Source organism: Rhinichthys klamathensis, unplaced genomic scaffold (assembly GCF_029890125.1).
Source record: "Rhinichthys klamathensis goyatoka isolate OS25496 unplaced genomic scaffold, OSU_Roscu_1.1 h1tg000609l_1, whole genome shotgun sequence".
NCBI classification, from domain to species: Eukaryota; Metazoa; Chordata; class Actinopteri; order Cypriniformes; family Leuciscidae; genus Rhinichthys; species Rhinichthys klamathensis.
The window spans coordinates 24,938-52,318 of NW_026607062.1; the positions used below are offsets into that span (position 1 = coordinate 24,938).

The following is a 27,381-nucleotide window of genomic DNA, read 5'->3' on the forward strand; positions in this document are numbered from 1 at the left end:
ATGGTGATATTTTGTCTTAAAATTGCTTTTTCAGCTTAATAAGCACTATGGAGTCCCCTCAGATGTCACTGTCCGAGGGTCCATTCGTTTCTTCAGCTGCTCTTTCCACTGCTGTGTGCACTTGTGTCTCTGTGTAAGAAAAGAGAAAACAGTTCTTTTTAGAATTTATAATACTTATAATAATTTTAAAATAAGCACTACATCAATCTTTAGGTTATAATAAAGTAGAATTCTACCACTTTTAATACTTATATAAATTGATAAACATTCTTCTCAGAAATGTACTTTCATAACAAGTTTAATGGACTTCATGTACCTTTTTGGGATGGACTCAGCTTCTGGATGCATCTGAACAGGACTATGAAAAAAAGAGCCTCGACTATCTGGAACACAACGTAGAGGATAGGAAAGAAATACAGCTGACCAATGAGCTCAGCAGGGAAGGCCACCTTCAGGATTGTGGAACACAGTTGGATGTTCTGACAACCTACCTCCACAGAAACAGTACGTCTGCCACTGAGGACCCAAGGACACAAATGAACATCACACATGTGAAAAATGCAGTGTGACACCTTGGCCAGATACAATACAATTTCATATTCCGGTGGACATACGTACGGTGCATTCATCCTGAACAGAGTGGACAGGATATATCCACATGTGAATCCAATCAATGGCATCAATGCAGCTGTGGCTGTAAGTTGAGGAGATAGCACTGTGAAAACTTTTCCTCCATCATATATACCAGCAAGAACACCAATGACAACACAGGAGATCAGCATCACCATCAACCCAACCTACAAGCCAACAGGGAATAAAACAGGAACATAGTTGAAGAATATGCTTATAATTCATATAATTTGTCTGTCATGCTGATGGCATGTAACCAGAGGATTCATCCTTTACAATACAGCAGATTGTGTGGTCGAGCAGCATAGAATGTTGATAAAGTGATCTTGTTTTTTCAAAACATGTAAGAATTACCATAATTACAAGATGACAAGTCAGAGCTTTAAAAAAAATCAGAGTTTACAAATTGTAATTATGAGTCCTGTGAAGGTATAAACACTTGGTAGCCATAGGTTGGAATCTCATAATAACTGTAATTCAGCATATGTCTGTGTTTCCGCGTTCAAGTCTGTTTGTATTGGGGATTTTTTCAAGTGATGCTCAAATGGATCGGTGGAGCTTGACCTAAATTAGGTTTAGGGTTAAGGTTAGAGGATGTGGTACTCACTTTAGAGTCAAGTTATGTCAAGCTCCCAGTCTCTGGACGTAATGGATGAAGCTTAACCTATATAGTTCAGAGGCAGCCTTTTTCAGATTTCAGTCTATAAATGCGTAAAGGAATCATTCTCTTGAAACTGGGAGATGCACAATGGTTTTGCTTTGGCTTTGTTTCGAACTATTTACATAGCAAAAACACAGTTAAGAATGAGAACTATTATGATAAAAATATTAGCGTCCACACCATGCTAATATACAGTGGGGAGAACAAGTATTTGATGCACTGCCGATTTTGCAGGTTTTCCCACTTACAAAGCATTTAGAAGTCTGTAATTTTTATCATAGGTACTCTTCAACTGTGAGTGACGGAATCTAAAACAAAAATCCAGAAAATCACATTGTATGATTTTTAAGTAATTCATTTGCATTTTATTGCATGTGTAAGACTGAAAAAACTAGTTGAAGAGGAAGGACCTTGGACCAAGGACCTTGCTGCAAATTAACATTTGAACATCTCACACACACACACTTCTTCCCCGCAACCCCCACTCTTGCAGAGATCCCCCAAACTCACACAAGAATCTATATGGTTTTAATTTGAACAACTATCATACAGTTTTATACATGTGTTTAGTATTATTTGAAATGTCTACAAGTGCGACTGGTACAAGTGTCCTATTTCCAAATAAGTAAAACAGAAGGTAATAAGGTTTTTAAGAGTTTAGGGATAACTGGCACACAAAGGAATGTGGTCTCTATGGTCCTACCCCCAAAAAGGTGTAAATTCATGAATGCAAATTACCACTGTTAGCAAATGGTACCATGTAAATCAACTTCTGCCCCCAGTAAGTCTGGGGGGTGAACACAGTACATTTCCACTGTGAACTCATGAAATGAGGTCTGGCGATATAATGAAATGCAGCGGAAGGATCAGGGCCTTTCTGTATCTCAGATCAGCCCGTGAATGCTGAGTCGCCGAGATTTCATAATGTCGGGTAAAAGATTTTCCTCTTTGTTTTAGAACATTTGATTTTTTGCATTGATTATCTTTCAATTGATTATGAAACTGTAATAATACATTTACCTGACATAATAAATTGTTATATTTGATTATTCTAACAGACTTTGACTTTATTTTCATTAGATTTAAAAGGAATAGTCAAACATTCACGTAGATTTAATGATGCACAGATATCATTGAAAAACCTTTTAATTTATGGAGTCAGATGAAATAACGAGTTAATACATAAGATAAAATGTATTGCATTTAATTAAAAATCCCTTTGCCGCATGACAAAAGACGGAACACGCGTAAGACCTTTACCTCTAATCGGATACCGCCATTGGATCGAATTAGACGGCCTTACACATGACAAAAGTATTTGATCACCTACCAACCAGTAAGAATTCCGGCTCTCACAGACCTGTTAGTTTATCTTTAAGAAGCCCTCCTGTTCTCCACTCATTACCTGTATTAACTGCACCTGTTTGAACCCGTTACCTGTATAAAAGACACCTGTCCACACACTCAATCAAACAGACTCCAACCTCTCCACAATGGCCAAGACCAGAGAGCTGTGTAAGGACATCAGATAAAATTGTAGACAAGGCTGGGATGGGCTACTGGACAATAGGCAAGCAGCTTGGTGAGAAGGCAACAACAGTTGGTTCAATCATTAGAAAATGGAAGAAGTTCAAGATGACGCTCAATCTCCCTCGGTCTGGGGCTCCATGCAAGATCTCACCTCGTGGGGCATCAATGATCATGAGGAAGGTGAGGGATCAGCCCAAAACTACACGGCAGGACCTGGGCAATGACCTGAAGAGAGCTGGGACCACAGTCTCAAAGAAAACCATTAGTAACACATTACGCCGTCATGGATTGAAATCCTGCAGCGCTCGCAAGGTCGCCCTGCTCAAGCAAGCTCATGTTCAGGCCCGTCTGAAGCTTGCCAATGACCATCTGGATGATCCAGAGGAGGAATGGGAGAAGGTCATGTGGTCTGATGAGACAAAAATAGAGCTTTTTGGTCTAAACTCCACTCGCCGTGTTTGGAGGAAGAAGAAGACGCGGGCCGCAAACTAGCTTTATGCTATATGCCCTATGTACACTATGTACACAGCATCGGTTGTCTATGTGTAACAATGCTTAGTGTATTGTCCCTGTTAAATAAACAAAAAAAAAAAAAAAAAAAAAACATATAAAAAAAAAAAAAAAGGATGAGTACAACCCCAAGAACACCATCCCAACCGTGAAGCATGGAAGTGGAAACATTATTCTTTGGGGGTGCTTTTCTGCAAAGGGGACAGGACGACTGCACCGTATTGAGGGGAGGATGGATAGGGTTAGTATCGTGAGATCTTGGCCAACAACCTCCTTCCCTCAGTAAGAGCATTGAAGATGGGTCGTGGCTGGGTGTTCCAGCATGACAACGACCCGAAACACACAGCCAGGGCAACTAAGGAGTGGCTCCGTAAGAAGCATCTCAAGGTCCTGGAGTGGCATAGCCAGTCTCCAGACCTGAACCCAATAGAAAATCTTTGGAGGGAGACAGCCCCGACAGCCCCGAAACCTGAAGGATCTGGAGAAGGTCTGTATGGAGGAGTGGGCCAAATCCCTGCAGCAGTGTGTGCAAACCTGGTCAAGAACTACAGGAAACGTATGATCTCTGTAATTGCAAACAAAGGTTTCTGTACCAAATATTAAAGTTAAAAAAAAAAAACTTTTTGGGGGTTAAAAATTATCCAAAATACATATTTGAGAAACTACATAACCAGCCAGTGTTCAAAACTATCTCGATTCAAAGCGGTAAGCTTGTAATAATGTTTTTAATTCCAGTGGTACTGGTGGATTTCTGCGGGAGATTCGAGCATGTCTTTGCGTCATTACGTCACATCTGTACACATAAAGAAGGAGTCTCGGCTAGTAGGCTATGTTGCATGTGAGGATGATGGAGTTGGAGATTTATAGCCTTTTCTCACAGCACTTGATATAATTAAACTTATCAATTTGATGGCGGATCCAGAATGGTTCAAACGACAATCACCAGTGACAACTGGAGATTCACCCGTTGTAAAATGCAAAAGACTTCGTTCGGACTTCAGAGTGGCTACAGAAAAAAAGAGACTGCAACCGATCCCATGCGAAAACAAGGATAAATATCGGAAGGATATTACATGTAGTCACGCAATGCTGACGTTGTTAACATTAACAATTTGAGAACAAAGTATAATTTGCACGGTTTTGTATGACATGATAAGTGATTTTTAGATTTAATCAGCGCGATTTACTGCAATGTCAGAACCAGAACAAAAGTGGATGTTACTTGCTTGTTCAGATGACATTTTCCGGTGAAAATTATTATGTTGTTCATACTTCCAAAAAGAATAATCTGTGATTCTGAATGCCAGTATCGACACCGGCGCGGTGACTGACAGCTGCACACTCTCCTCAAACATTGTGTTCATCCCATAGGTTCATCGAATAACTGCAATTGCAGATTTCGAACAGAAATGGCGACAAAGAGGAAAAACTGCGGACTGCAGCTTTAAGGTCTGATTTTCTGATGTATCAAATACTTATGTCATGCAATAAAATGCAAATAAATTACTTAAAAATCATACAATGTGATTTTCTGTTTTTTTGTTTTAGATTCTGTCACTCACAGTTGAAGAGTACCTATGATAAAAATTACAGACTTCTACATGCTTTGTAAGTGGGAAAACCTGCAAAATCGGCAGTGTATCAAATACTTGTTCTCCCCACTGTATATACAAACGTTCTGTTTATTTTAAGCACGCACTGCAGTTATATCTTCTTCCCCTTTAAAGACTCAGGATCTTTAAATCAGCATGGATTCTGATTGGCTGTCAATGTTTTTGTCATTCATCAGCTGGAAAAAAATCGCTCTGAAAGTGATTCTTTGCCGTTGTCATTAGAGTTGTGGTTTGGTGCATAGAATTAGAACGATTATTAAAACTTTATAGTTCCCTTTCAATATCAGTCTCTCCACATGGCATCATCCTATAACACTATGGGGAAATACCTTTCTCCAAGAAATACTGAATGCTGATTGGAATAACGTGTTGCATCTCAATAGCCAATGGCATTCAAGCATGCAAATTAGGGGCGGGAACGCGTCCTTTATAATGCAGCGCTGAATTACATTTCCTCATCGCCAAAAATGGATTACGCATCGCTGATCCGCTTGAGCGTTCCGGTGGACCGAAGATGGCTATTAAAACCACCTGTTCTATCTGTGCGGGACCCACCAAGCTCCCCGACAGACACGAGTTGTGCGTTTTCAGCCTGGGCGGAATCCACCATTAAGGGTTCTTTAAAACTATCTCACGACCAATTCGTACGAGTGAGTAAAAGGTGCCTAATTCGGCTAATAGACGATTTGTCTAAACCCCAGGGGTCAGGGGTAGGTCATTCGTACGACTTTATACGAATTGGGCAACTCGTAAAATAATTTAGCAAAAATAGTACGAATTCGTACGAGTGAGGTCGTATGAATTCGTACGAATTAGCCACCTCGTAAAATTTGTACGAATTGCCGTGAGATCGGGTTGGGTTCTTACTGCCCTCACTGCGATGCCATGAGCGACAGGACTCTCCGGATTCGGATAGCCCTCACGTAGATAGAGCATCTGGCCTCCAACCTGCCGCACCTCCCCTCGGCTGCTCCTCCTGAGCCACGGAGACAGAAGCAGCAGCACCCCTAGTTGAAGCACAATGTGTTCAATGGTGAGTTTACACCAGCTCAGTGCCCGTGTGCCTTCAATAGTGTAATAAAATGCATATATATATTCACACACAAAGTGCATTAGTATCAGAGCTCCTCCTCCAGCTCTTCCTCACACTCATGTTGGCTAATGGACTGGACTATATCTGTGGACCCGAAATTTGTCTACTCGGAACTATGGCACTGGTAAATTGTGTCTTTTACACAAGAGTATTCGGATGGCGACTGTATGCCCTCCATGCTCAAGTATATAGATGCTACCACAGCTGGTCACTGTTATATTCATATCCAACCCGGTCCATCGAGATAAGGAAGGACCTCTCTCAAGCAAATGGTTTAATCTGGCATTCCAATCCAGAATTGTGGAATCTGCACATCTGGCCGCTCAGCAGAGCCCACCAGCGTTAGTTACTCTGCCTCAGCACGTGCTGAATACGATTACTGAAGCAAGGGCCCCTTCTACAAGATGCCTCTATGCTCATTAATGGAGAGATTTTGAGCGCTAGTGCAGCTCAAGGGAGGAGAATTGCTCAATTCCTTCTTGCAAGAGCGCTTAGATAGAGTGGGAGCACGCCTTGTTCTACGCCCAAAGTACACTCACCTAAAGGATTATAAGGAACACCATACTAATACTGTATTTGACCCCGTTTCGCCTTCAGAACTGCCTTAATTCTACGTGGCATTGATTCAACAAGGTGCTGAAAGCATTCTTTAGAAATGTTGGCCCATATTGATAGGATAGCATCTTGCAGTTGATGGAGATTTGTGGGATGCACATCCAGGGCACGAAGCTCCCGTTCCACCACATCCCAAAGATGCTCTATTGGGTTGAGATCTGGTGACTGTGGGGGCCATTTTAGTACAGTGAACTCATTGTCATGTTCAAGAAACCAATTTGAAATGATTCGAGCTTTGTGACATGGTGCATTATCCTGCTAGAAGTAGCCATCAGAGGATGGGTACATGGTGGCCATAAAGGGATGGACATGGTCAGAAACAATGCTCAGGTAGGCCGTGGCATTTAAACAATGCCCAATTGGCACTAAGGGGCCTAAAGTGTGCCAAGAAAACATCAGTACATCACCCACACCGTTACACCACCACCACCAGCCTGCACAGTGGTAACAAGCCATGATGGATCCATGTTCTCATTCTGTTTACGCCAAATTCTGACTCTACCATCCGAATGTCTCAACAGAAATCGAGACTCATCAGACCAGGCAACATTTTTCCAGTCTTCAACTGTCCAATTTTGGTGTGCTCTTGCAAATTGTAGCCTCTTTTTCCTATTTGTAGTGGAGATGAGTGGTACCCGGTGGGGTCTTCTGCTGTTGTAGCCCACCCGCCTCAAGGTTGTGCATGTTGTGGCTTCACAAATGCTTTGCTGCATACCTTGGTTGCAACGAGTGGTTATTTCAGTCAAAGTTGCTCTTCTATCAGCTTGAATCAGTCGGCCCATTCTCCTCTGACCTCTAGCATCAACAAGGCATTTTCGCCCACAGGACCGCCGCATACTGGATGTTTTTCCCTTTTCACACCATTCTTTGTAAACCCTTGAAATGGTTGTGCGTGAAAATCCCAGTAACTGAGCAGATTGTGAAATACTCAGACCGGCCCGTCTGGCACCAACAACCATGCCACGCTCAAAATTGCCTAAATCACCTTTCTTTCCCATTCTGACATTCAGTTTGGAGTTCAGGAGATTGTCTTGACCAGGACCACACTCCTAAATGCATTGAAGCAACTGCCATGTGATTGGTTGATTAGATAATTGCATTAATGAGAAATTGAACAGGTGTTCCTAATAATCCTTTAGGTGAGTGTATATGCTGCTGCTTTGTTATCGTTTTACAGCGAGGTTAACTGCCAGTCGTTTGGCAAGAATGACCTGGTGGTCAAGTTTTAAAAGGCGCGAGACGGGCACGGTGTTTCAAATAGGTCCACTACTAAGTTTGTCATAAAGCGGTGCTGGTGCTTGCGCCGCTTAGCCAAACCATTTACACTGAACCCCTGAAATGCTGATCCGGTAGTCTTCACTGCTGTGTGTTAACACTAGAGGCATACTGTTGCGAGACATATGATGCTATGCAACTTGTTATGATAGTTGTATTTTATGCAGTATTTCTACTGTGAGACATTGTGCTTAGGCACAATGCTGAGCATTGTACACAGTAACACGGCATGATTGGACTACGCATTGAATGACGCAACGTTGAGAGTCCAATATTGAAAGGGAACGTCCCCAGTTACTACTGTAACCTTGGTTCCCTGAAATGAGGGAACGAGATGTTGCATTCATGCTGTGTTACTTATGCTCAGGGATTTTTGTGAGTGCCTTATTTAGTACTTTCTGAGGAAATGTCATTCCCGCCCCTAACTTGCGTGCTTGAATGCCATTGGGGTGCAATCAGGCTTCAGTATTTCTAGGAGAGAGACGATTCCCCATAGCGCCATGGAATGGAACATATCATTCCCTCTTTTCAGGGAAGCGAGGTTATGTTGATGACTAGAGGTGTTATCATTCTAGTTATCCTTGGTGTAAATGGGTCTTAAATTATTTTATTTCAATAATACTCCACGGGATTAGGAATTTCATGTGATCGAGGACAAAAGATTGCCCACATAATGTTCTTGTTTGTTCAACTGTTGTATACAAGCAGTGTCACTGTCATGCTTCAGGTCAGTAGCTTCCAAACAGAATGAGACAGCGCATATCATACATAACACGAACAATACTGGACAAGGACTGAAAAAACTGAAGAACATACATAGAGATAATTAACTAAATGAAGACAGCTGTGCTCGTTAAATGAATCTCCAACAGATAATGGCGGGACACTAGAACCAAGGAAACACAAGAAACAGGTAACTAAGGAATACAAAATAAAAGTCTATGAAAATGAAACTATAACTGAACATAGGCTAACTGTTACAGTCAAACACTTAATGTGTGTTAACAGACCATCTGGGGAACATAGGACCTTATAGGAACATAGGATTTTGATGTGTTCATTATATGCCATATATTAATCTGGGGAACACAGAGCCCTGAAACGAATGACCCCATCATGGTGCTGTTTTCCGGATCAGCATGGCGGTTATTCGGCCGTAGGAACAATGCAAGTGTGTGCACTGTCAATATAGCACAATTCTTTGTTTCATTTCGGCTTATTACAATCTAGAAATTGTTAAAGTATCAATGCATGAATTAGCACACACCTGGACGATGATCTTAGAATACTGGGGCACTCTGTAGTTTATCAGGACCCCAATACCGCAGGGCACCAGGATCATAATCAGGGCAACAGTGATGCCAGTGAAAGGAACATACTGCACCAGGTTTGAAAAACCCTGGCTGTACAGGTAGAGCAGGAGGGGCATCATACCCAATCCCAGTGCTGTGGAGCACGTAGTCATCACAACACTGAGAGAGAGAGAGAGAGAGAGAGAGAGAGAGAGAGCGAGAGAGAGAGAGAGAGAGAGAGAGAGAGAGAGAGAGAGAGAGAGAGAGAGAGAGAGAGAGAGAGAGAGAGAGAGAGAGAGAGAGAGAGAGAGAGAGAGAGAGAGAGAGAGAGAGAGAGGTTGAACAGATCTTTATTTTTACATTAAATCCAGGATTTACAACACTATTGTTACCTGTATCATTTTACCTCAGCAACAATTAATTTAAAATTATATTAAAAAGTAAAAAATAAATCTGCATCATCGAAAACACATAAAACCTCATTTATACCCCAAATTCTTAAAAACCTTTCAACATTATTGATCAGCTTATAATATGAAAATTCTATTTTTATCCTTCCTTTTACCATACACTTCAACATCATTTCTACATCCGTTGAACCAATTTCCAACTCCTTGTTTTTCCTTGTTTTCCACATTGCAAGCTTTGCTGTACCAATTAGGTAATTTAATAAACACAATTTACCTCTATCACGCACTTTGTATTTGAGTCCCCCCAAAAAAACTTTATGGGAAAACTCCTCACCAAAACCCTGAAACCAAGAATCAAGCAACTTAAAAAGACCTCCAAGCCTCAAACATCTTAAGAACAAATGTTCTATGGTTTCTTCAGCACTACAAAAACTGCAATCCCCCCCCACTGCCGGATTCAGGTGTGCTACATGTCTGTTCGTAGCTATCGCCCTGTGGATAAGCCTCCACTGCAGATCAGCTGTCCGCTTCTCGATGGGAGGCTTATACAGGACTCTCCACCTGTCCCTCACCAGGAAGTCTGGCTCCATTGTCTCTGTCCACTTTAAGAAACTCTGCCGGCTGAGTGAGTCCATGTGAATAACTTTCACTGTAACATACAACAATGCTTTTTTTGATGCAACTTCAAACTCTTCCAGCTGCGGAGTTTTAAAAGTCAGTATAGATCCTTCAAGCTCTCCTTGTTCTTCACTGACAGCAGGAAAAATTTTCAACTTTGGAAACCCTCCTTTCTGCTGTTGTACATTCCCCCCAGCAACAAGGTTTCTGTAACTGCTCGGCAAAGCAGCAAAAATCTCATCTCTTAATTTTGAAACAATTCTTATCGAGCACAAACCAGATAGTTCTTTAAAAGTGTCCACTGAACTCCATCTGCCATTATCCAGTAAATGTCCCAGTTTAGTGACTCCGTTCTTTACGAGAGTTCTCCGAATGCTTACTGATGATAAAAATCGGGTCTGAATCAACGGATTATGAAACAATGGTTCCTCATTAATCCAGTCCCCAAGCTCATTCAAGTTTCTCTCCACTTTCAAAACCTTATTCCAAGCTTGCAACATTGATTTGTAATACGAAGAGGTACTGTCCAGTCTCAACCCGTCCATTTTCAATAAAAACAAGTGTTTGTCTAGTCCAAAACTTTCAACCTTCTGCAGAAATGCACATGCCGTCTGTGTCCATGCTAAATCCTCTTGATAGAGAAGTGTCTGCACTGCTTGCAGCCTGAAAGCGACAATTCGACTCTTTACATCCACCAGACCTTGGCCTCCTTCATGTACCGGTAAGTAAAGCACTGCAGCCCGAGTCCAGTGTTCGCCACTCCAGAAAAAGTCTACTATTTTCCTCTGTATGTTACAAAGCAGTTCGCTTGGTGGTTCCAGAACAATGACTTTATGCCAGAGCGTGGAAGCTGCCAGATTGTTTGCCACCAGAACTCTTCCTCTGTAGGACAATTGTGGTAATAGCCATTTCCATTTAGACAATCGAGCTACTACCTTCTCCAGCACTCCCTCCCAATTCTTCAATTTAAAACTTTCCTTTCCTAAAAACACACCTAACACTTTTATACCCTCCCTACCCCAGATCAGTCCTCCTGGAAGTTTCGGAGGTCCGGTGTCTCTCCACCGGCCAGTAATAAACCCCTCGCTTTTCTCCCAGTTAACTCTAGCTGAGGAAGCCATCTCATATTGCCTGATGCTTGTTTCCAAAACTGTTACATCATTTTGTCCGGAAATACAAACGGTTACATCATCGGCATAAGCAGACATATACACCTTAAAAGTTTCCTTTACACCTGTAATTGAAAAACCACCCAAATCTCTCCTTAATTTACACAACAGAGGCTCAATTACAAGACTATATAATTGCCCAGAAAGAGGACAACCCTGCCTAATACCTCTAGTGACTGCTACTGGGGCACTTATTCCTCCACCAACCTTGATTAAAACTGATACATCAGAGTATAACAATTTAACATAAGAAATGAATTGATCACCGATTCCAAAGCTCTTTAATACTTTAAAAAGATAGTCATGGTCTACCCTATCAAATGCTTTTTCCTGGTCTATTGACAGGACACCCAGATTAGAATCATTTACACAACCACAATCAATCACATCTCTTAAAAAAAAACAAATTGTCCATTATTGATCGGTTCGGTATACAATATGTCTGATCTTTATGAATCAACAAGTTTAAAACATTTTTAAGCCTATTTGCAATAGATTTTGAAAATATTTTATAATCTAAACATAATAAGGATACTGGCCTCCAATTCTTTAAAAATCCTAAATCTCCTTTTTTTGGTAACAGTGAAATTACAGCCCTCCTACAACTAACAGGGAGTACTTTATTTTTAAAACATTCTAGAACAACTTCATAAAAATCCTCCCCTAATATTCCCCAGAAATGTTTATAAAACTCAGCTGTTAATCCATCTATTCCTGGAGAACGCCCCATAGACAACTGCTGCACTGCTTCTGTTAACTCTCCATATGTAATAATATCATCCAAAGCTTGACTTTTTCCTTGCTCCAACTGTGGTAAATCTTTAAGTAAGTCTTTTGCACTATCAGGATCACATTCCTCAGCACTATACAACACAGAATAAAAGTCCATCGCCAGCTTCCTCATTTCAGCTGGATTTGTTGTTATATTTCCATTTTGGCAACGAAGATAATGCATCTGTTTATACTGAAATGTCTTTTTTTCCAAGTTAAAGAAATATGAAGTTGGGGCATCCATGTCTTTGATGGAGCAAATCCTTGATCTTACAAGTGCCCCTTTCACTTGTTCTTGTAACAAAGTTCCAAGTTCTTTCTTTTTCTTGCTTAAAAGCATACCATTGTCCTGTGCTCTTTCATTGTTTATCAAGTCCTCTTCCAAACCATCAATTTCCTTTTGCAAGCTTTGTATAGTTTTTTTCACATTTGTAGAATTACAAGCAGAAACATTTTGACAAAACTCTTTAATTTGCACCTTGCCTACATCCCACCATTGACTAAGGTTTTCAAAATCACTTTTTCTTTCTTTCCATTTCTCCCAAAACAGCTTAAAACTATCACAAAAAGACATGTCTTTAAGCATTTTCTCATTAAAATGCCAATAATACCTAGGTCTTGAAATTTGCTTAATATTAAAATCAAATATGATCAAATGATGATCAGAAAAACCATTCGGCAATATTGATGCACTCATTACCCTATTTTCCACCAGCTTACTCAAATAAAACCTGTCCAGTCTAGCCCCACTAACCGTATTTTCTACAACTTTAATCCATGTATACCGTCTCATTCCAACATTTCTTCTTCTCCACACATCCATTAAATCATATTTTCCCATTATATTAGACAAAAATTTACTAGAGTGACTATGTGGCTCTTCACCATTCCTATCAATTACAGAATTAATAGTACAGTTCCAGTCCCCTCCTAACACTAACCAAGTATCATCTTCAAATTTGTGAAGTGCTTTATCTAATTGGTCAAATACTCTTACTCTTTCCACCCCATTATTTGGAGCATACACATTCACTAGAACAAAAACATGTTCTCCATACTGTATTTTTAGTAATAATACCCTTCCTTTTTCAATTTCTTCAGTATTTAAAATTTTAACATTCAACCCTTTTTTTAAAAGTATAGCAACTCCCGCACTATTGTTTGTCCCATGACTTAATGCCAATTTCCCTTCCCACCATCTATTCCACTCAATTTCATTCTCCTCATTGCTATGAGTCTCTTGCAGAAATACAATATTAACCCGATTTATATTTAAGAATTCAGAAATCACTGCTAATTTAGCCCTATCTCTACCTCCATTTATATTTAAAGAGCCCACTCTTAAGTTCTCCATAAAAAGGTTAGAATATAAAGTGGACAGAGACAGAAAGAGAGAAAGATAACACATCATAAGTGTCACCCAGTGCATTTTAGCCATTAATTTTTAAAAGGAGACGGCCCTTTATTTTTCCTCAATTTCGTAATAAGTTTCTTTAATCTAAACCTCTTTTGTTTACTTAGTGCATCATAACTCGCTGTACGCTGCAGTACTTTCACTGAAACAACAAATTTTTCCACATCTGGGAAAAAAAACTTTCACCTCCACCACTTTACCAAATGTTGTGTCCAAAAAAACATTGATCTCATCCAAAGAGTACATCTCTTCTATATTTTGAGAACCAATCTCAGAAATATCCGAAAGGGTATCTTCATCCCTTAGTTCTTCTTCTCTAACCATCTCAGGACAACTCAACATCTCATTCACCTCCATGGTAGCCACTTCTTTCATCTGAACATCCTCACTTTCCTTACATTCTGATCCAAGACTTTCCTCAAGTTCCACAGTCTTATCAAAAGTCCTTTTTCCATGTTCTACACTACTACATGCTGCAACAACACTACCAACACTTTCTTTAATTCCATTTTGAATCGCTTGCTCTCCGTTTGATTCGTTTCTTGCCTCTGAATCAACAGTAGGAATCACAACAGGTATTACATTGGGAATCGTTTGCTCTCGATAAAAGTTAGATTCACTAGCCTCTGAATCTTCAGCAGGAGTGACATTATTACCACCACTACTACCAGCCTTATGTGGACATTTCGACCTTTTATGTCCCACATCTCCACATTCAAAGCACTTTAAACTACCTGTGCTAGCATAGACCATGTATGTCTTCCCTTCATGTGAAACTCTAAAAGACACATCCAATTCAGGTTGCTTCAGAAACATTGCCACCTGTCTCCTAAACGACATAACATGTTTTAGAGCAGTGTTTTTGCATCCGAGTGGAATCGTTTTTAGCTTACTAGCAAACTTCCCGTACCATAAAAGTGCACGCTCAATTTCGTCATCAGGAATGAACGGAGGCACGTTGGAAATTATTACCTTTCGAGTCGGGTTAACTAGCGGAGAAACAGAAACAAAAAGTTCACTTACCGAAATTCCACTGCTTACTAGACGGTTGACCAAATTCTCCTCCTTCAAGAAAACCTCCACAGCTCTATTCATTCTTGACGCCGAAGAAATGTTCTCATATCCAACTTGTTCTCCAATTGATACTAAAACGTCCTCTACCGCCACACTCGATTCAACCTCACACCTGACGCCATGACGGAGTGATGGTGGCGCTTCTCCGCCCTCAGGCCGAGATCCCATCTCAACCCCGTCACCAAACCTCCCGGCTACGAACGCCATATAAATAATTAAAACTCTTTACTTTCTAGGTTCTCACTTTTAAATAATCCCCATAAGTTAGAAGAAAGAAAAAAGAAAAGTAGCAGGAAAAACCGCTTTCATTCACCCTCTACTCGTGAACACTCTCACACGCACCCAAACGCTCCCAGCAGAGAGAGAGAGAGAGAGAGAGAGAGAGAGAGAGAGAGAGAGAGAGAGAGAGAGAGAGAGAGAGAGAGAGAAATAGTTAAATTAAGAAATAATTAGATACTTTGTGCAACATAAGCTGCCTTCCATATCGACAGACAAACTTCTATTCTTTTTTCTACTAGCACTAAAAACTATAGAATACAATTCCTGTAACTTATAATAATATATTTTATGTAACTTTTGGCCCTCTAGCGGTTTACAAACAAGACTGCGTGCATTTTGCGGAAGAACATTGTTTTGGTTGTGCTTCGGCTCTGTGACTGAGCGGATGAATATGGTTTTGCAGCACCTGCAAACACATGGAAATCCAAAAATAATGTCATCTGAGCATGTAGGTGCAATATTTTATGCTTTTCTTTTGCATAAAATTTCTAATTGGAAACAGTGCTATTTTTAAATTAATGATGTTCACTGATTCTTGAGATAAGGGACAAAACATGTTTTAGATGTTACTTTTTTTCTTTCTTTTTTTTTATACTACTTTTTCCAGAACAAGGCCAATATATCGAAACTTTAATTTTTGGTACTTGCTGATACCGATACCTTTATTTTCATTGCATAAATATATAAACCAAAAGAAAATGAACCATATTCATTGGTTTAAATTGTTTAGCAAATATATATTTCCTTCAGTTTTCTTCAAGCTTAATTATGTCTGTTAAAATGTATTTTAGCTTCTGTTACTTTCATTGCTCTATCGTATTTTATCTTTTATTTAATAGCACAGCGTTTATTTAGATCTGCTTTAACAGGGCTCAATACTAAGCATTTTTTTTCTACTGGCCCGGTTGGGTCAGTGGTTCAAATGTTTAGATACCAGTAAAATATCACAGTTATATTATAATTTTGATTCTACAGCAAAAAGCCTATAATGTCAATTTAAAACATTATTAAATTAAATTAAACAGTCGGTAATAAAATAAGAACAAATAATCCAATTCCAATCATAGCACAAATAAATTCGATATAACAAAGATACAAATAAAATAAACAGTGCTTTTCAGGTAGCTCTATGTCACGATGCGCTCCACGACGCCTCCTCCTGGCCTCACCAGATCACTCTCTCCTGAGTTCTAGGACTTCACTTCCCATCACTCCCGTCACTAATCACCTCCTTCCATCCCTGTCTCATCTCCATCATCTCTGCCACCTGTTCCCACTCAGCTCCCCTTTATCTGGACCTAGCTCCCCTTTATCTGGACCTCGCTCCCCTTTGTTCCCTGTGAAGTCTTGTTACTGCCACGGCGTGCAACTCTGAACAATCTTCCATATTTCAGTGTATTCCTGGTTCCTCGATTCGAGCCTGTTTCCCCTATTACTCTGAGAACGTTTGCCGCCTGCCTACGACCCTTGCCTGGTAACCACTCTGAGTTTGGACTGCCCCAGTATAGTTATCAGCCCTGTGCTTTCTCGGTTTACTGCCTGTTTGTGTTCTTCATTGAAGTTATTGCACATGGATTCGAACACCTCTGACTCTTCATCACACTCTAACAGTAGTTTTCAGGTACATAATTTGAATAAAGTAATGAAATGTAAAATAACACTGCATAGTCTTCACTGTATAAATTAAATATAGATAAATTATTAAAGTTTAGGATGGTCAATTTATTCAGTCAAGAGCATTGATTTCTTTGTCCTTTGTTGTTTAATTAACTTTAAAAACACAGCAGCGTGTTTATTAAGCTGCTGTCCCTTTAAGACCGAATGGACAGATTAAATATACCTTAGCTATACAGACATACATTTTATATACCGGGACACCTAAGTTTACTTCACTATATATTACAATTAAATCCTAATCTAATCATGACAAACTATGTATCGTTGGAAAGGTCTAAGACTCCTAAATAGATATTTTAGCACTGTTTTCTTTGTTACAAATTATGTAGGAACAGTAATAGATGAATTTATGACAAGAGTGCACCTCACAAAAATCTACATCGTAACAGGAGTTCTGACCTTTGTCACAAAAAGTCAATGCACACTTTTAATAATTGAAACTTTGGTTTTCATGCTAAAAGTTCATAATAAAACATATAATCTAGTATTTGTCAATGAAAAAATATAAAATAATATTATCCTCTAAAAAGTATAATATATATATATATTATCCTCTAAAATATAATATTATAATAAAATATCACCTTTTTTTATTACATCACATATTTTAGTAGTTATCATACATTAGGTATCATTTGAAAGCTTATATGAACTCAGAATTCATCCTGTGAAAACCGTTTTGAAATTGGACGCGTTACCATAGAAACGGTACTCTAAATTCTTTTTTCGGGCTCCTCCCCTTTTGGGCGTCATCATGTTTCATAATTTATGATCAAAAATCTCAACAAAACACATATTGTCAGAAAGTTCTGAGTCTCAATGATCCATATTTTGTGAAAGAAGTGATATTTGGACAGAAATGTATTAATTTGTTAAGGCAGAATGCATAAAAATTAAATTCAATGAAATGAATGTCACCCAGTGGTTTTTTTTTTTTTTTTGGTAGTATGCCTAAACAAAATCTAATGGGAACTTAAATTTTTGTGATATCAACTTCAAATTTGGAACACAACTTGGTAAGTTTGACGATCGGCAGCTGTAGTGCCCTCGAGAGCCACTGGAGGGCACTCTCTCATTGTGTTATGTTTTCCCCATGGACTCATTATGTTTTATTATGTTCAGCTGTGTTTCATTATTGGTTATTGAGTTCCTGATTTAAACCTGTGTTTCTCCTCTGTCCTTTGCGAAGTCTTGTTACCCTGTAATGCCGAGTTCAGACTGCACGATTTTAGCCCCGGTTTTGGCTCGCCGACAGGTTTTGAGAAATCGCCGACAAATGCCCGAAATCACAGGCAAATCGGTGCTCGTTCACGCGAGTGACAATCACGCAATGTGAATGAGCAAAGACGCGATCTGAGAGAATCGCCGACGAGTCACCGACGCCCGTGAGATATTTGGCATGCTAAATATCTGGACCTGTCGCGATTCACAATCCTGCTGTGTGAATGTGTTCTGACTGAAAACTACATCGGCGATGACCGACAGCCAACGAGAAAGCAAGATACAGGACAGCAGGCTGTTCGGGGAGGAGTTATAGCAAGACCAGAATATCAGTATTTTAATAGATAGGCCTATATTTACAATTATATCAAGCAGAAACAAAGCACAAACATTTGCGTGACCAGCAGCAACAGCAGGACATTTGCAAAATTATTTATTTACCCCCAACTCTCTTTGCAAAACACAGTCCTTGCTCCCCTCGTCTTCCCAACCATTTCCTGCATAAACTGTTTATTATTATTTTTCATTTTCGCTACAAATCAGTGCACAGACAATTTGTAGGCTATGTAAGATTGGAAAACTGGTTGGAGAAACTGTCTTGACCACATGGTCTATTGAAACAAAGGAACTTGCTGAAAATTAACATTCGACCTCCCCCTCACGCAGTCTCACCTGATTTACATTTCCTCTCTCTCTCAGTCAGTAACACTAAAAAACGCACACAAGTATATACATGGTTTAATGTGAATGATTATTGTGTTTAGTATCATTTTAAAGGTCTCAGGGTGGCTGGTTCAGATGTCTCATTCCAAATAAGTAAAACAAAAGATAATAAGTTTTTTTAGAAGTTTAGAGAAACTGGCACACAAAGAAAGGTGGACAAATGGCCTTTCTCCCCTACCCCCAAAATAAGGTGTAACCTGAATGCAAATTACCATTGAAAAGAAGTTCTGGCTATTTAATGGGATGCAGCAAGGAATCGTGGCTTTTTCTGTATTTCAGATAGCCCATGAGGACTAGCTCATGTAGTTCTTAAATGTTGGGTTTGCATCTATTTCTCTAATCCTAAAACATTTGATGATTTGCATTGATTATCTTTCAATTGATTATGGAATTGTTATAATACATTTACCTGACATAATAAATTGTTATATTTGATTATTCTAACAGACTTTGACTTTATTTTCATTGGAGTTAAAAGGAATAGTCAAACATTAACGTATATTTAAAGATGCACAGATATCATTGAAAAACACTTTCATTTTATGGAGTCAGATGAAACGAGTTAATACATATGATAGAATGTATTGCATTTAATTAAAAATCTCCTTGCCATGGGAAAAGACGGAACACTGCGTGATACCTTCACCTCTAATCGATGCCGCCATTGGATCGAATTAGACGGACTTACAGCTATCATCTTTAATAACAAATTCAGTGTCGCACGAGAACTCCGGTCTCACGCACGCGTGATCTTCCGTTATTTCCTATCACTTCTCGCGTTTGTTTGGTTGTGAAACGTAGTTGCGGACCAGGCAGAAGTTGTCGGCGATTCTTTCTTAAAGTCATGCAGTGTGAAACTATGGAGGACCAACTCTACCATATTTAAAAATAAATACAGAAATAAATAAATGGTCAATAAATAAATAAGCATACAATTAATTGCCCCAAAAAATACAATAAACAAATAAATGTAGGTAGAAATTAAATTATACAGTGAGACATAAATGTATATATCTCTTTTAATTAGCTTCTTTATTTATTCACCTTTGTAATAATTACCTTATTTATTTATTGTCCATTATAATCTTCAACTTTATTTATTAATTACTTATTTTTTGAAGTATTTATTTATGTGCATGTTATAATATTTTTGTATGTTTTATTCTTCCTTTGTATTTTTTTTACCCTATTTATTTCTTCAATGCTATTTATTTATGCCTGTCGTTTCTACATTTCTGTATGCATTTCTGCCTCATGCAAATGAGAAGGGGCTGTCTATGGCCGTTTCTCAATATGCATTCTTGTCTGTACTTGTGTTCTTGTGGACTTGTGAAACGTCATCAGTCACTGCCCAAGTACTGTTCCAATTCAAAGTTCACGTCTAGCCAAGTCCAGTTCAAATCCCCGGATGTGTTCTTGATCCGCCCCGTTTACTGAGGATGCATCGAGAGGTGACTTGTGCGGACTTGAGACAGCCAGGTATCCCAGAATGCATCTCGCACCAACCAGCAAGCGTCAATAGCAGAGGAGAAAACCCGCGTAATATCAAAATACTACTGTTATTGTGTCATGAAATGTAATTTTAAGAGTGTTTCAGGCGAGAATGTGGTTGTTTAAAACTCAAACCTGTGGTTTATTTATAAAGATAGCGCCTATTTGAAAAATGTCTCTGACGTTTTCGGAGTTGTGACATCCAGACGTTCACCGCAGGTGTTCAACCCCGACTGGAACAGCTTTTCCTCGGCTAGTGCTTGACGTTTGCCGCTGGCTCTGATGTCTCTAGTCTAGTGGATAAACATGACGTATAATTCGTCTTGTGTATAAGTTGATATTTGGTCTCATTAAACTATTGTTTGTTCCTTGGCAAAAAATCGTTTTGGCTGAGGGCAAAGTGAAGTTTCATAACTTTATATATTTAGGCTATTTAACTTTAACTTTGTAGCCTATTAGAGAGCTTACTTATGTTTGAATTGTTTGCCTTATTTATCATTGTAGATATTATTGATCATTAAAACTGACATTTAACAAAAAGAGACAGGGTTGTGTAATTTTATTTTATATAAGCTACTTTAAAATATATATATTTTATATTTATTTTAATATTATCTTCACTATATGTACAATAAAATAAAATGACACATCCCTGTCTTTGTTTGTTAAATGTCAATAAAAATAAATAATGTTTCATATTTTTTAAATGAAAACAAAAAGATCATGTTCATGTTGTTATAAATATATGCAGTGAAGATAATACGCGTTGCCTTAACCACATGGTCATTAGGCTACTGTTTAAGATTTTTAAATAAAAAAGAGGCAGGGTGGTGTTTTATAACATATTTCGTTTTATTGTTGACGAAAAGAGGCAGAGTTGTAGCATTTCGTTTTATTCTTGCCTAAAATATAGCCTACATAAAGATAACCGAAGTAGCCAGAGCGAGCTGAGTGACGCGATCAAGAACGCACTGTTCCATTTGCAGAATAACCGGACTCGCGTCCTCTCGTCCTCGGGAGTTCGTTCTCCTGAGTCGAACTTGGCAAGTCCGAACTACCAAGGACGCAAGTCCGAAGTTTGCGTACTTGGTATTGAGAAACGGCCCATGACTGCCACCAAGCAGTGAAGCCACCGGAAGTGTTCGAGCGGCCATCTTACGATTCCCTACCAGCAGAGGACGGCACTTTTAAGATGACCCGCTGTGCATCAACAAGTGTAAAACGAAGATCACAAAAGGATCTTGAAAAACTGCTCACAGGTTGTACTTTAAGCCCATATATAGTAATTTATACGCACAATTGTCGCTATTTCCGTGTTGTTAAAAAAAAAATGTATAGCCTCATTATTAGCCTGCTATGTTCTTTCCTACATTCTTTCACAGACGTATTCAAGTTTAAACCCAATAAATACGTATTATTCAATCCATTACTTCTTATAAATTTAATCAAATGCGTTTATTTAATATTTTCATGTCAATCCGTGTTCAGTTTGACCACGAACCATGAGCTGTCACTTTAATTCAGCGCCTGCAGCACAAACGATCTCTGCACGCACCGCACTTGGACGGGCATCCGCGAGCAGTGAAAGCTCCACTTGATATTCCGATTTCCCCCTGTGGGTGGGGCTAAATCTGATTGGCATGATATGCATTCATTATTTTTCAAATTAAGAGTTTTCCAAACACTGTATTTGTTAGCCTGTAAAATTAATAGTTTATATGCATGCTATTTGTCACCCAATTATCTGGCTTCACTGACTGAAAAAATCTATTGAAATAGCCTCAATGTAAACATTTTCACGCATTGAAGTTGTCACGGTGGTTATCAAACAAAAGGCAGAATAGAGAGAAGGCCCTTCTTATTGTTTATATTGCATTCCATCGCAATATAGGTTACTTTTGCCTTCCCTATACTAATGCTCACTACAGTTTAGAGGATGCCTTTCAAGACAATCATTGGCAAACACCTACAGTAGTCAACCAGAATGCCTATTATCGCCGCAGAAAAAATAAACCAGTCGCATTTCAAGTAGGCTACTTCGCGAAATGACCTCCAGGTGGCGCAAATGGATACTGTGCAAAACAGCAGCAATTGCCGCATTTTGAAATGTAAGCGGGGTTAATGTCAATTAACAGTAAGGACGAAAAACTACAACTATGGTAAACAGAATATATTTTTTTAGGCCAGAAAACGAGAACAATATCCTATTTCATATTGTAGGCCTATCTAGACGTCGGTTGGCGACATAAGCCTCTTCCCCGGGGGAGCAGCGCGATAACAAAAAAAAATAAAAAAAATAATAATAATAATAATTAGGTGCAATGAAGCTGATTTTTACTATTCTATTGAGGAATGAATGAAGAGCGCTTTTAGTCCAAAAGAGCGCACATTTAGAAAAAAATATTATGTTCACGTCTCATTGCTTTAGAGAGAATTATTATTTCTATAAATTTGTTCACTAAATGATGTGCTCTCGAGGGGTTTGAGTGCTCTCTCCACTGCCACCACAATAGAATAAGCATAGGCCTATATCTATCATCAAAATGGAAAAAAAAAACGGAAAAAAAATGTGCCTATGTGAGTTATCACATCAGCAGAAGTGCTGATTTTCTGAACATCTGCACAATCGCAAATGGGAAATGATACAACAGTTCAATAAAGTTACTGAGTAACTTTTATAGATAGGCTACATTCTTTTTTTGCTCCGTCCAACAAAACAGAATAAACAGCAGAACCGCTGCGCCTCCGAGTTTTGTTCTATGGTTTTGTTCCTCAAAATATCTGCATTTTTTACAGAATTAGACGAGTAAATGATTCATGTAGACTACCCATTCATAAATACAGTCGTTTGTTAGGTTAAGCGAATTAGGATTTTTAAACGACTCGTTTGAATAAAGGATGCAACTCCCTCATTAAGATGGAGACTTGCCGCCACCTACTGGCGCCTGGCGGTGTTAGTTTCATAGTTAAAAAGTAGACGTTTCATTTTTTTTTTCAATCATTTCATATTTCTACCTACAATTGTTTTACATTTAAAACATTAATCTCTTAACATAATTTATGCAATTATAATTTGCTGTGTAAATCATCATGCCATGTCTAAACAGCCTGTGTCAATCCAAAAATGTATTTTATTGGTACCGACTTTCTTTTATTTGGTCATAGTAGCCATACACCATGTCTTTGCATTCTGTTCGAATTTGTTGACTAAATGTAAGAATCTGTCATAAGAGGACAAATATATGACAATGATCCTGCATTATATTGTATTATAATGAGATGTAATATTAGCCTACCACTAAACTTTGACTATAGGCATGCTTATTACTTGTTCTAGGAACCTCAAAGCATATTTACATTTTTGTCTAATTTGCAACTCCGTCATGATGTTGTAGGGCCCAAACATTAACTCAAGCCCAGGGGCTCCCAGCCCCCTAAATCTTACCCCCTAAGTCCTGTATGTGCATACAGGCCATACATAACAAATAGAAATATAAAAAATATATTATTCATGAGTATTTAAGTTAATAAAAACATCTAAAACAAAGAATAAATGTATATTTTTTAAATTTGTATAATGACAACTGTCAGTGCGTGAACACTGGCTTGAATTGAGGCTATTTCAATAGATTTTTTCAGTCAGTGAAGCCAAATAATTGGGTGACAAATAGCATGCATATAGACTATTCATTTTACAGGCTAACAAATACAGTGTTTGGAAAACTCTTAATTTGAAAAACAATGAATGCATATCATGCCAATCAGATTTAGCCCCACCCACAGGGGGAAATCGGAATATCAAGTGGTTTCTCTGATTTCCGTGCAAAAACGAGAAAACCAAAAATCAAGTCATAATTTCGTTTTTTCGTTTTTCAAATAAAACGAAAAAACGAAAAAAGGAGTTGTTTTCTACTTTTTTCGTTTTCACATATGAAAGCAGAAACAAATGAACGAACGATACCCGGACCACGGTGGGTATGGTAAAAAAAAATATGCAATGCAAACGGAGTAGGCCTATGTGTAAACCCCTTATTTACACTGCACACATCTGCGGCGCATTACGGTTCCGACAATGTTTTTTTCCTACCTTCACGCTGTGTCAACTCACACCAGGAGCATTTCCACGTGATTTGCCGATTTGTGGGCGCAATCAGCTCCGGTATCGCCGTGTCGCAGCTGTAACGCGCCGCTGACGTGTGCAGTGTACATTAAAGGGATAGTTCACTTTGAAATTAATTTTTGATATGTTTTAGCTTACCTCCAGTGCATCCAAGATGTAGGTGTCTTTGTTTCCACAGTATCTTCAATTTTGATAATTTTAGGTAAAACCGTTGTTGTCTGTCAGTCATACAATGGAGGTGAAGGGGGTCCTCCTCAAAGAGCAGTCAAAATTAAACATTATTTAATGACTCGTAAATGTAAGTACACATTGATGCCCTAAGACACGAAACGAGTGGTTTTTGTGAGAAAACGAACAGTATTTATATTGTTTTTACCTCTTGTAACCACAGCCATGTCCAAGTTATCTGAGGGCGCGGACGCTTCCGTGTGTGACGTGTACGCAGACTGGTGCAAAGATTAACTAGATGTCGCCTTGGCGACGGCAGTTCATTGGAACGAAACCTTAGCCAAGGCGACATCTAGGGTATATATTTCTATGCACCAGTCTGCGTACACGTCACACACGGAAGCGTCCGCGCCCTCAGATAACTTGGGCATGGCTGTGGTTACAAGAGGTAAAAACAATATAAATACTGTTCGTTTTCTCACAAAAACCACTCGTTTCGTGTCTTAGGGCATCAATGTGTACTTACATTTACGAGTCATTAAATAATGTTTAATTTTGACTGCTCTTTGAGGAGGACCCCCTTCACCTCCATTGTATGACTGCCAGACAACAACGGTTTTACCTAAAATTATCAAAATTGAAGATACTGTGGAAACAAAGACACCTGCATCTTGGATGCACTGGAGGTAAGCTAAAACATATCAAAAATTAATTTCAAAGTGAACTATCCCTTTAACCCATACAATTTGTATTATGCATTTCCTGGACATATTCTTGCTAACTAATCAAATAGTTGAACAGACTACTGATCTATCTGTAAAACACAATTAGAAAGAGCTAAATTTTAAGTTCACAATTCACATATACTTAATTTTTAGTAAGCAGGAATAATTTCCGACTTTAAACAAATACCCATTTAAATGCTTAGGATGTTTGCTTTGTAAGACTGTTCAGGGAGACTTTAGATTTAAAGACGGTGTCTCGTTATGCAATGTTTTCTTAGTCAAATCATACAATTTCAATAGAACGCGTGCGCTTACTAGGGAATCATACGGAGGCGTGGTGGCTTCACTGTTTATGACGTCATGAGCTATCCAGTCATTCTATATAGATCAGTGGGTAGGCTATGAAAACATGACGAAACAAAAGTTTCTAAATAATACAAATAATCTTAAAAGTAAAATTGAGTCAGAGTCAAGTGATTGACCGTTGTCCGTTTTGCCAAAATGAAGCATAGGCGGTATAGCCTACAGTTTAATGCTCAACAAATAAATCAACTTAGTTTGGACTTGGCTGGGGAACTTTGTTTTCTTTTAGAATATACATGCTCTTTATTTTATATAGTATATATAAACTCTTTATTGATTTATTGAAATGATCTAATTGTAAATTCTTGAAAAATATAAAGGCTAATTATTCATTATTAACATTGTGTAATGTAGAAGAATGCAAATGTGCAAGAAAGTTTTCTCTCCGTTTTCTATTTTCTAAAGTTTTCTATTTTCATACAGTGTTGCCTTTTATGGCACAAAAAAAAAATCGTGTAACATGATTTTAAAGCTATTGTTATCCAATTTGTTGGCATTCAAAAACACCTTAAAATGCACATATGTAGGTCCGAGAAATCCAAATTTTCTCGGGGGAGCATGCCCCGGAACCCCCCTAAGTTACTCTACTACCCAGCATGGTGTTTTTGAAACAAACAAATTTAATTTATCTATCGGTAAGCCCCGCCCTCCTTAGTTACGCTTGCTATCTCAGACAAACAATGGGGGGCCTGTGCCCCAGTAGAGCTTAATGTCTAGCAACGCCCCTGGCCTAGATGAAAGCTCTGTTAGTATGAAATATAATTATAGAAACTTTAATGAGAAAAGCATTGGAGGGATAGCTGCAGTAGATCAGTGACAAAAACATCCTGTTTTGGTTTGTCTTTCCTCAAAATCGGAATAGGAATGAGTGCTACAGTAAATAATGAAATTAACTGCAATTATTTAATTTTTTGAGGGTTTTTAAATAAAAATGCTGTATAGGTTTAACAAATAAAACTCAAATTCCAAGTACCACAAGGAACACTATGCAAACACTTATGCAAACATCTGGGCTAAAAAAAAACCCCACCTGATTTGCTGATTGTCAGTGATCTGTTATTGCTCAATTGGCTAAACAAACGATTAAAAGGACATTTTTTTGCAGGAGATTTCTCAATAAGGTTAAGCTAATCTTTTTCCTTGTTTTACTATAGGACAGTAGGCCTATTTATTGTCTCAAGAATTACCTGAGGTTCATGTCTCCCTGAAGAGCCAGAGCAAAGATGTTTGAGAGGTTTCCTCCCGGACAGCATCCACAAATTAGCACAGCTAAGGTCTCCATAGGACCTAATTGAAACACCTTTGCTAGGCAGAAGGCTGTGAGGGGCATTATACCAAATTGAGCCCCAACTGCAATCGCCACCCCTTTGGGTTTGGTGAGATGATTCTTGATCTTTGATATCTCCATTGTGCAACCAAGAGACACCATGGTGATAAAAAGAATGACAATTAAGGCAGAGCGGACGACCATGTCCAGATTGTCACTGAATGCAGAGCCATTTGTAGTGGTAGTGTTTACATTCCTGCCAAAGCTTGAAAAGTTGGATTCGATGGTTGGAGTAATAGTGACTACCATTTTTGAGATGGGGATTTTTTTTTTTCATAAGCTGTGAGATAGAAGAGAAAGGAAGTTAAAGTGTCAAATAACATTTAAGTAATCCAATAAACAACAACAAAAAATTTCAAAGTTGTTAAAAGTATGTTTTTTTTTTTATGTAGATAGATCATTCTCAAGCCTACCTTTTATAGTGCTTCGGTGAATGTGTAGGGTTCTCTAGAAAGCCAGAGTGAGCAAGTGAGAGAAAAAAATCTGTCCTCTGCTCTGGTGCATTTTTTTCCCCAACTTGTTTGTTCCTTAACCCTTTAAGGTCTTAGCTATTTATAACTGTTTTCACCTTATTTACATTTAATATAGTGTAATAATTTCTGAACACAGACA

General features: G+C 38.6%; 1 protein-coding gene across 3 annotated transcripts; it reads right to left on the reverse strand.

The window, feature by feature from the left end:
• On the reverse strand, positions 1–27,049 carry LOC130075908 (hepatic sodium/bile acid cotransporter-like). 3 transcript variants are annotated; one of them, XM_056240734.1, is made up of 6 exons: positions 26,630–27,049; positions 9,195–9,399; positions 619–797; positions 492–516; positions 317–383; positions 1–129 (listed from the first exon to the last, which is right to left on the reverse strand). In XM_056240734.1, the coding sequence occupies exons 1-6, from the start codon at positions 27,016–27,018 to the stop codon at positions 59–61; spliced, it is 936 nt and encodes a 311-aa protein (XP_056096709.1). In that variant the 5' UTR covers positions 27,019–27,049; the 3' UTR covers positions 1–58. The 3 variants fall into 3 exon arrangements, with proteins under 3 accessions (XP_056096709.1, XP_056096708.1, XP_056096710.1); XM_056240735.1 differs by having other exon boundaries at positions 5–129; positions 615–797; XM_056240733.1 differs by having other exon boundaries at positions 2–129; positions 317–516.
• Positions 27,050–27,381: the final 332 nt, after the last annotated feature.